This window comes from Telmatherina bonti, assembly GCF_933228915.1.
Source record: "Telmatherina bonti genome assembly, chromosome: 18".
In the NCBI taxonomy this organism is placed as follows: Eukaryota; Metazoa; Chordata; class Actinopteri; order Atheriniformes; family Telmatherinidae; genus Telmatherina; species Telmatherina bonti.
In genome coordinates this window covers 32,686,607-32,697,762 of record NC_136616.1, presented here as the reverse complement: position 1 = coordinate 32,697,762, position 11,156 = coordinate 32,686,607, and the positions used below count along the sequence as shown (strand labels likewise).

General features: G+C 43.2%; 1 protein-coding gene across 1 annotated transcript in view; it reads left to right on the top strand.

The window, feature by feature from the left end:
• Window positions 1-510: 510 nt before the first annotated feature.
• Window positions 511-11,156, top strand: part of LOC306769506 (endophilin-A1-like) — a gene marked incomplete at both ends in the record, with an annotated part of 70,618 nt that continues 59,972 nt past the window's right edge. The window contains one exon of the mRNA XM_079258132.1: window positions 511-555. Coding sequence (XP_079114258.1) covers window positions 511-555 — 45 coding nt within the window. The remainder of the gene's footprint in view (window positions 556-11,156) is intronic.

Sequence of the window (11,156 nt, the reverse complement as noted above, 5' to 3'; positions counted from 1 at the left end):
GATGTTAAAATAATAACATGGTTGTTTTTCTTTTTTTAATAACAAGCTGATAAGAACATTTTTGTTAAAACTGTAACTGTGATGTTTTCGCTCCAAGTATAATAATAGACCACATACTCTGCGAAGTAAGCTGTTTTTCTTTTCCTGTTTAAGGTAATAGTCGTCATTCTTTTGCCACCAAGTAGGAAAAAGGTCGCAGCACGTTGTATTTTCTTCTCGCGCTCGAGTGACGCATCGTATGAGTAGACGATCTCCGTCCCTCCTCTCCTGTCTGAAAATAGATCCAGCTGGGTTTGGTCCGCCAGTCACCGACTACTCTTTCCACCAGTTTCATCTCAATAAACGGACCAGACCGACGTTTGGTGACCGCTTACCGAAGGATTTACCGCCATATTTTTGGGTTTAAACCCGGTTGTTTTTATTAAACCACCTGTCCGCGTGAAGTTGTTGTATTTTACAGTTTAATTGTTGTTTTTTTCCCGGTTTGTTTTTGCCTCCGCATCCGAAGAGATGTCTGTCGCGGGGTTGAAAAAGCAGTTCCATAAAGCCACCCAGGTAAGAACAAACACCTCTGCTTTCATTGTCTTTTATTTTATTCTTATGTGACGTCCTGTAAATTGTTTTTTTTGTTTTTTTTGTTTTACTGCTATTATTATATTAGGTTTTTCAGACTTGTGAGACGTTCAATGTGGATGGAAAATGTAAGAACCACTGAAAAGTCGTGAAGGGAAACACTGGGTTCCTTTTTACACATGAAATGTTTTGTTTTGTTTCAGTAAATGTAAAGATTTGAACTATTATTTCTGTAGATTTCTTTACATTTCATTAAGTTTGTCATGAGTTACATCATGTTCTGTTTTTATTGGACTAAAACGTGGCGTGGAAATGAGATTTATGGTGAAATATTGACATTTTTCTCGCTTGTTTCTGGCTGGTTTGGAAAAGCAGGGTATACCCCCCCCCCCCCCAAACACACACAGTTGGGATGTAATATTATGTAACTGTATGAGCTGGAAGTCTGCAGAGCTGATTGGCTGTTGCCACACGCAACAGGGAATTCCCTCCATCCTCCTACACATTCCTCCATCATCCCTCCATCTTCTCATCACATGCAGCTCATCATCCTTCCGGTTGTCATTGTACTTATCTCTCCATCATGTCCAGTTTCCCCTTTTCATCTCTCCCTCAATGTTCCTCGTGTTTTTGTTTTCTTTTCGTCCATCCATCCTGTATCTTATTCATCCACTAACTTCCTCTTTTTCAACTTTTGATCTCTTCATTTCCTTCTGTTTGTCATTTTAATAAAACAAAATTTAATCTCTTTATTGTTTCCTTTATTTTTCAACTTTCCATCCCTCCGTCATCTCTACCGCCATCTCAGTTTGATGTCAGTGAAGAATAGTCCCTCCATTTCTCCATCCCTCTATTCACCTTTTCTTCTTCTAATGAGTCTAATCAATTGGGCTTCGATGTGTTTTTATCCCGATTTGATTCCGATTTTTTTGGTGCCGATTCAAATTAAATTGCGATTCTCACGATCCTTTGATGATTGCTGATTTTTGTTGACTGAAAACAAACAAAAAAAAGGTAAATAAACTTTATTTGTTCGTTATTTTTCTAAAATCGATTTTTTTTCTTTAAAGAAATTTTTTTTTTCAAATAGATAAAAATAATCCAATATAAAATTTTTGTCATTTTTATTGTTTTTATTGATCTTTTTACTCGTCTTATTGGGCGTTAAAGCAGCAGAATGACGCTCTGACTTATTGAGTTGTTTTTTCCTCATTGAAATTTTTTTTTAAAATGACAACCAAAAAAAAAAAGTTTTATACATTTATTTTGTTTTTAATCTACAAAAATCAGCAATATCAAAGAATTGTGAGAATCGCAATTTAAATCGAAAAAATCGGAATCGAATCGGAACAAAAGCATTTCGTCACAGCCCGAATAAAAACGGTAAAAATGACTAAAATTTTATTGTGGATTATTTTTATTCATTTAAAAAAAATAAAATAAAAATAAAATATATATATATATATATATATATATATATATATAAATATCGATTATATATATATAATCGATATTTTAAACAAAAATATTTATTTTAAGATTTAAAGCAAAAAATCCCGATATTTGATTTTTCAGATTTGATTTTCCACCTCTAATAATCGGCCCGTTCCGTCCTTCCGTCAGTCGTCCTTCTTTTCATCTCTCCATCCTCCATGAGATGGAGGGTGTTTCCATCCCTCCATCTCATCTACTTCATGTTTATCTTTTCAGCCTTTTACTTCTCCATCCATCCATCCGTCCATCCATCCATCCATCCATCCGTTCATCCATCCATCCGTCCATCCATCCATCCGTTCATCCATCCATCCGTCCATCCATCCATCCGTTCATCCATCCATCCATCCATCTGTTCATCCGTCCATCCATCCATCCATCCATCCATCCGTTCATCCATCCATCATCCATCCTCAGCCCAACATCTTCTCCTCTTCTTTTCCTCCACTCTTTGCGTCCTTCCCTTCTTTTCCTTTAACCGGTACTTCTTGCCCTTTTCTCTGCTTTTCATCCATCATCATCCCTTTATCTTCTTATCTTCTCGTTCTTCAGTTTTTCTTCCATCGTTCTTCTTCATACTTTTCCAAATCCCTCCATCTTCACCTGTCTTCCTCCGTGCCCCTGTGCAGCCATCCCTCCATCCTTCCCTTCCTTTCTTCACCTTCTTTCTACCTTCTTTAGACTATACCTTCATATTCCACTCTTTTTTCTTCTTTTCCTCCCTGATCATCCCTCCATCATTGTGTCTTCATGTTGGTAAACATTCATTCCTTCTTCACCTCCCTTCCTCTTATCCTTTATCTTTCATCTCTCTCTCCACACATACGTCCCTCCATCACATCTCTTCTTCCTTTCCGTTTATCATCCATCCATCACCACCCGAAGCATCTCTCCATCCTTCATCTCCCTCTTCTCTGATCTCCTCTTCATCAGTCATCCCACGTTTATCTTCATCCTTCTCTTTCTTCGCTTTCTTCTGCCTCTTTCACCTCCATCGTCGCTTCTTTTGCATCCTTTCATCATTCATCTGTTTTCTCATCTCTCCATCCACTCTGGTTGTACCTACATCCCTCCTCTTTTCCTGTCTTTCCTCCTCTCATCCATCTCTTTGTCATCCTACAATCAATCCATCTTTCTGTTCTTTTTGTTTCCTTTAACTTCTCTAGAAACGTCTCCAACTTCCCGTCCCTCCGCTCCGTTTCCATCCTCTTTCAGCGCCCTTTTATCATTCTGCTTCCTGTTGTCTGTTCTTCTGTCCCTTTTCCTTTTACATTCCCTTTGATGCTTTTCATCGGTGAATGCATCCCTCCATCGCCCCCCCGTTCCAACCTTTTAACCGACTCAGAGCTTTTTGCCCGGAGCGTCCTTCCACCAGGCGGCTGCTTGGGAATAACGGCGATCAGCAGCGGACGTTGATGCTTTGGAGGCCTTTTTGATTCAGAGCAGAACAACAAGAGAGATAAAGGAGGCGTCCTGCGAGCGGTCGGCGCGTCTTGTTGACGTTGTGTCTGTACGTGAGATGAAGGCAGAGACGGGCTGCATGGAGCTGACCTGACGTCTGTCCGCTTGGCCTCCATCCAGTCTCACTTCTCCTGATGCTGCTGGATGGAGAGTCACTCTGAGATGAGACCAAACTGCTTCTGTTGGTGATGTTTTAATGGAAATTGTGTCCAGTTGAGCCTTTCAATGTTGACTAAAGCAGAGGCTTTGAAGTCGCCACCAGCAACCATCATGTAACTTTTATGAACTTAGCCTTTAGCCTGGTTGGTAGAGATTTTAATCGGATTTTAATCTTAGTTATGATGTGGGCTTTCAACGATCATAAAAATAAAAGGGTGTGATTATTTTTCTCTCTGCAGTTTCCTCTCCTGCTGTCTTCAGCTGCTAATCGAGCGTCTCTGGCGTTGCAGCGCTGTGCTGTAAACTCCTCCCACAGCCGCTTTGCTTTCATTCAGACACTGTTGCCAACTTGACAACTTTCTTGCTAAATCTGGAGACTTTTTTTGTTTAAAGCGACAAATCTAGCAACTTTTACTGGAGTTATTAGAGACTTTTCTGGTGTTTTGGCGACTGACTTGAAGGCACATATTGTTCTGCAGTTACTGTAAGGAAGGAGCAGCGGGAGCCTCTCCCGTCCTAAAGCACTCCCAGGCGGCCAGTCTCAGTCGGCTCCGGCTGCAGGTCAATGTAGAATAACTGCAGTAGGTTGTGGAAGTTCACCTAAACATAGTTTATACCATTGTCACTGACAACTGGCTGCTTTATTTTCCTATACATATTTCGGCGAGTTAAACACTGTAGTATCCCTCCGTTACGGGGCGTTACCATAGCAACGTGTTAATCAGCTGGTTCAGATCAGCCGTCTTTTAACAGGTGAATGAGAGAAACGCGCTGCAGCCTGACAGCGGTTGTTTGGCATAAAACGTACATCGAAGCCAACATAAAATAGTTCCTATATAAGCGGTAAAAGCGGATTAAACTATTCGGAACCGTACATTAGACGGTTATAATGCACGACACGGAGTCTAGAACACCACGACGTGCAGCGTTGTTTAAAAATACTGGATAATTGTGTTAAATAATTGAGATCTCAAGTCAAAATAATCGTGATTATAATTTTTGTCTTAATCGAGCAGCTTACTGGTTGGTCCCTTTGGGATCATCTGGCCAAGACGGTCACAGCATCAAAACAGTAAACAACACATGTTTACTGTAACATTTACAACGTTAAAAGATGCTCACATAAAACATGTAAACACAGACAAGGTGGAGTTTTAAACTCCTTTAGCGTAGCAAAGCGAAGTTCAGACTGAAGGAGAATCCTCATGCAAGCTGTTGGAAAGCTAAATGCCTGGGGACAACATGGTGCAGAGCATCCACACGTCACACATCGTGTCTTCCTGAGTTCCACGCTAAAAGACGAGATAAAAAGGAGGCAACAAAACCCAGACTTGTTTTGTTAATAAACACCGAGAAGTCGAGCACATCCAGCGTCCAGCTAACAGTAGGGTCCAGCTAACCGTAGCGTCCAGCTAACTGTAGCATCCAGCTAATCGTAGCATCCTGCTAACTGTAGCGTCCTGCTAACTGTAGCGTCCAGATAACTGTAGCGTCCAGCTAACCGTAGCGTCCTGCTAACCGTAGCGTCCAGCTAACCTTAGCTAACCGTAGAGCAAGGTGCACATTGGTGAGTAAAGGACAAGGCCGGATTACCCAGTGGGCCGTATGGGCACAGGCCAAGGGACCCACGCCCACTTGGGGCCCAAGTAGGGCATACACCAGCAGTTTGGACATAAAACAAAATGTACATAAAGGCCAGATAGTTACACCACAGTGTCCAGTCTGTTGCTATTGGTACCACTGGCTGAGAGATGTTAGAAATGTCGTTTCACAGTGTATCATTCACAATTTTCACAATGTTGCGGTGGGGAAGGGGGCCCCTGGAACACTCTGGCCCCAGGGGCCTGTGCACTTTTAATCCAGCCCTGGTAAAGATCCGCAGTTGGTAATGAATCTTCGTGTTCTTTGGCAAACACTGCAGAGACATGGAGCAGAAGCATTCATACACAACACATCGCCATAGTAACTGTTAGCATTTTTAATGCAACGGTGGCTTATCAGTTTATTGTAACAAAACAGCAATGGAGGTGCAAAGATCTGGCCCAAACCTTCCCATACAGCAGAAGTGGATGAGAATGGTGGGGATATCTGTCCCTACATGAGACTAAATATGTCCAAAAAGATGTCCAAATGAAGACAAATGCCATATAGCATGTTACTACAAGCAGAAGATCGCACACAGCTGGGATTTTACATCTGCTATAAGAAGCTGATTACAGCTTTGCCGTTTTGCTGCTTGTGACTCGACTGTCAGCGTCTCAGCAGGACGGACAAGCATCCTGTTGTCATGACTACAGGTTAAAAGGAACATACAGTTGTTGCTGTGAGTCTCTCCTAGGTTGTTACAGAAGGCAGACAAGTGTTTTTTTCAGGAAAACTCCAGCGCAGCAGCCGTTGTGATAGTTAGCGAGTGTATCCGGTAGGGGTTAGAAAATCTAATCGAAAGATTGAAAATCGGGATTTTTTTTGCTTCACAATTTAAAATAGTTTTTTTTTTTTTTTCAAATAAATAAAAATAATCCATTCTAAAATGTTTGTCATTTTTATTGTTTTTGTTGATCTTTTTACTTTTCTTCTTGGGCATTATAGCAGCAGAATGATCATCTGGCTACTGGGTTGTTTTTTTCCTCATTGAAATCAAGAAAAATGAAGAGTAAAAAAAAATTTTTTATACATTTATTTTGTTTTTAATCTACAAAAATTAACAATATCAAAGAATTGTGAGAATCACAATTTAAATTGAATCGACACCTAAAAAATCGGAATCGAATCGGGACAAAAAGCGTATCGTCACAACCCTGGTATCTGGATCGGGATTTCCGTTCTTCATGTCGGTCTGAAAGACGCACGATGTATCGAACTGTAACTTTCCTGAGCAAAGTTTGCATGTTTTCCGCGTGTTTTTTGAGGGTTCCCTCGTGCATCCCGGCTTCATCATGCATGTGCGGTCAGTTGAGCCCTCTGTATTCTCCCTACAAGCGAGTGTGAGTGACTCTTTGTCTGCGTGTGTTGGCGCTGCGATGGACCGGCCACCTGTCCAGGTGTGTCCTGCATCTCATGCTGATTGTTGGGAAACTTCCACCTAAACCTGAACCGAAATGAGCGGTCGTAGAAGTGGATGGATGGAGGACTGGATAGCTTAGCCGGTGAGGTGTGAATACTCTAAACCGTTGCTAAGAGACCGCCTCGCTTCCTGTCAGCTTCGTGGCAGTTTTAAGTTAATTTCTTCAGTGACGTTCAGGCTTGTCTGTGATCTCTGTTGCTGTGCCTCATCCTCTGCCGGGCTCTAAGCACCACGTTGTTAGACTGATGACAACCATCACAAAATGTCCCAGCAGCTGAGCTTCTGCAGTTTCTCTAATAAGCCCAGTAATTTGGCTTCTGGTAAGATGTAATAAGCGACAGACTGATGTGGGGAAGGGTGAAGAACATTCACGTACTGATAACGCAACTCATTATGGGCTGAGCGGGAGGCAGTGGGGGGGGTCAGGAAGGATTACTGGGTTCTCTGGGATCAGGAGTTTCAGTGTTTCAGCCAAGAAAAAGGTGAAATGTTCCTTTATTTCTGTAGAATTAATAAACGATCAATGAATTTGTCTGTAGACGCAGAAATATGCTATGAATGAATCAGAAATTTTACAAGCTTCTCGGCTTTTAGGATCATTTTGTTCTGATCCATTAATGGTAGAAAGATGTCATTAAACCACCATCATCTCTCTTGTTTCACCAGTCAACTTTATTATGAAGCTTTTACTTCCACAAGGCCAAAATAAAGTTGGGCTGCACTCCTTTTGTCCTCCACAACGGCCTTAATTCTTGGTTCATGGATTCAACAAGGTGTTAAAACATCCCTCAGAGATTTTCCTCCATGTTGACGTGAAGCATCACACAGTAGCTTCACATCATGATGAGAATATCCCAAAGCTGCTCTGCTGGATGTAGATCTGGTGACTGTGGAGCCGTTGGAGGACAGTGAACTCATCGTCATGGTGGAGATGATGTGAGCTTTGTGACATGGTGCATCATCCTGCTGGAAGTTTCCATCAGAAGATGCTACACTGTGCTCAGAAAGGGATGGACATGGTCAGCAACAATAAATCCCTAAGTACCGTGTCATGTTGGTCATGAGGAGCCCAACGTGGACCAGCAGCAGCCTGAAGCGTTGATCCAATCAGGATGGATCCATGTTGTCATGATGTTTCCAGCAGATTCTGATCCTACCATGTGAATGTGGAGCTGAACTGGAGACTCATCAGACCAGTTTCTCCATCTTCTATTGTCCAGTTCTGGTGAGTCTGTGTGAACTGTAGCCTCAGTTTCCTGTTCTTACTGACAGGAGGAACCCGCTGTGGTCTTCTGCTGCTGGAGACCATCTGCTTCCAGGCTGGACGTGTTGCGTGTTCAGAGACGATGTTCTGCATGTCTTGGTTGGAACCAGTGCTTACTGGACTTCCTGTTGGTTTATCCTCTGATATCAAAACTGGATTTCTCTTCTTGAGACCTTCCCTGTAAACACTACAGATGGTTGTGTGTACTGAGAGATATACTACGAAGATGACCATGCTGCATTCATCACTCCTCTCTTCCTTGTTCTGATGCTCAGTTTGAGCTTCAGCGAGTCGTCTTCATCATGTCTACGTGACTAGATGTGTTGATTTGCTGCCCTGTGATTGGCTGATTAGATATGTGTGTAAACAAGCAGCTGAACGGGTCAGTGTGTGTGAGTGTGTGTGTTTAAAACCTGGATATGTCTGATAATAAACCATTTGAGAAACGGCTAAATCAGTGTTTTTGTTCTGAGATTTTTACTCCAGCAGCTGCTCAACAGAGACTAAACGAAATCGATGAAAATGTTATTTATTTCACAAGTTCCTACAGCATCTGAGCGCAAACGCTTCTTCAATCTCATTAAAAGGTATTAAGTATCCTGATCAACATCGATATGGAGACAAACACAGAAGCAGGAAAACAGAAATCATCCATCTTCGTCCCGTCTGCCTTCCGTCCTGACTGTCACCAGGACTTTTGTTGCCTTCGTCCGACGACACGGCGCTGATAAAGAGAGGAGATGATGTTTTATTGATCCCTGAGGGCGAAACTGGGTCATTGCAGCAGAGTTGGAAATAAAAAAAATAAATAAAGCTTAGCGGCGGCAGAGACGAAGAGTGTCCTGCAGGTTCAGACGGTTCCAGAGGACAGAACAAACTGTAACCTGTACCCGTCTGCTGGGGCAGTTTCTTTCATTGCATCCAAGAAAGTCAATTAATGCTGCCAATTTCACATTATTTCTGTTTTTCTGTGTTTAATTTATGTCCTTAAATCAACAAATGACATGGATGTAATAATGAACCGAGTAGAAAAGGAATTTTATGCTGTTTTTGTTCATTACTCATGAAAGATTGGAGCCGGTTCTGTTTCTATCATGTTGCTGTTTTCAGTCATGACAAAGGACCTCTCAGTCTCACTGCGAAGGCTTACGGTGCTGTTGTTTCTTTTCATTTGCAACAATAAGGCAACTTTCAGTCAAATTTAACCTTCAAATTCTGTATTTTACCAGTCAGGCACTGGGAATCAGCACGCTCAGGCCCCCCCACCTTTGCTTGCTTCCCATTTTGTATTGCACCCAACCTCGAAATCCCTCCCTGCAGGTGTTGAGCTCGCTTGGAGGTGGCAGCTTGTGGCTTCTTCAGGCCCCAGGTGCCAGTTTCAACCATCAGGTGCTGACTGGTAAGCTCCTCTCCCAGGCCCAGTTCCAGGAAGAGGCTGTAGATGACCTTTTCCCGATGTTTCCGAACCATTTAGTGATTGTTTCGCCGAGTTCTACCAATCGCTCATTGTCTGATTCCCTGAGACCGCCTTGCCTTGGGAGCTCCTACCAGGATCTAATGCCCTCAGGATCATGACGGTACCTTTTTCTCACAGATGGATGGGGTCTTTTTTAGCAGTAATGATGGCGAAGCACCAGTCCGTTGGGGTGAACTGGGCCAAGAAACTGGTGTGTCTGTGGTCCAACCCTCTCTCGTGCCAATAAGGTTAAGATACTGGAAAAAAAAAAAGAATAAGATCAATCAGCTGATGAGCATCGTCCAGGAGGGGCCAGGCTCATCCTGAGTGATCAGCTGCTCATACATGTGTAGAGGGTTCGGTGTGGATGGAGCTCCTCCTCTGAGGTGCTTCAGGTATCTGATTATTCATTCATTTTCTGTCCCGCCTTAATCCACCTTAGGGTCACTGGGACTGGAGTTCATCCCAGCAATCAGAAGGTGAGGGAAAGTGTACAACCTGGACAGGTCACCAGTCCATCGCAGGGTGGCATCTGAGCTTTATGTACCCTCTGTTTGGAAGTTTCTCTGGATACTTCTGTCTGGGAAGAGACCCTAGTACAAAACCTAGACGTGCTGTGAGGGTTATATATCTCTTCTAGCCTGGGAACATCATAAGATACCCCAGGAGATGTTGGAGTGTGCCGCTGGGAAGAGGGGTGTCTGGATCTCGCTACCTGCTGCCAATGCAACCCAACCATGGATAACCAGAAGAAAATGGATGAATATAGATTTAATATCTGTTTTTCGTCTCATTCAGCTTTTCATTCAGAACAGGAGTCTAAGCTGTGCGGCGGCTGGATGATGGTAGGAAGGTCTAATAACACAGCTGAAGTCCTATTTTAGCAGACGCTTTTATCCAAAGCGACTTACATACACACTCATAGCCCAATAGGCACATCGGGGGACAACTTAAGGTTCAGTGTCTTGCCGAAGGACACTTCGGCACATAGTCAGGCACTCTTCCTCCTGAGCTACAGTTGTAGAGTTGTAATGATGATCAGATCTGCAACGTTTCAAGCTGCTTCGATGTCTTATGAGGTTAGAAAAGAGGATGAACGGCAGCGATCTGAACCAAATGGTTGTAATACTGGGCAACTTCTCAAACCGGAGGAAATGTTGTCTTTTTTGTAGAGTTTTCGATCCTCTGGTGTGTGTTTTACTCAGCAGCATAGTTTGTGTGTGTGTGAGCGTTAATCATCATGAATACACACGTCATGCAGAGCAACAGGCTCACTGATGTCTTTTTAATAGTTTTTAGACGCCGACAGATCAGAGCAGTGATCCAGATCTGGCGGGTTTTTCCTTTCTGTGTGTGGTGTGTGAACAGCAGCAGACGTGTGTCACGCATGAGTCACGTGTTTCATGTGTGGTGGGATGTCAACAATGGGGGGCGACTGGGCAGGGAGCAGGGCCCGAAATAGATCTGTGAATCAACAGCAGACGTTATCAGAAGGAGAGGCGGGTGGCGGTCGGCGTGAGACGTCACAGAGCCGTAACTCTGGAAACCAACAGAGACGAGACGACTCATTTCTCTTCATTTATCTCTGAGCTGCTCTGTGTGAATGAAATGCGAAGCTGATCCGTCGTCCTCGTCTCCTTGATGCTGATGAGCCCCGTAGACGTCAGCCCCTGTGATCTGGCTTG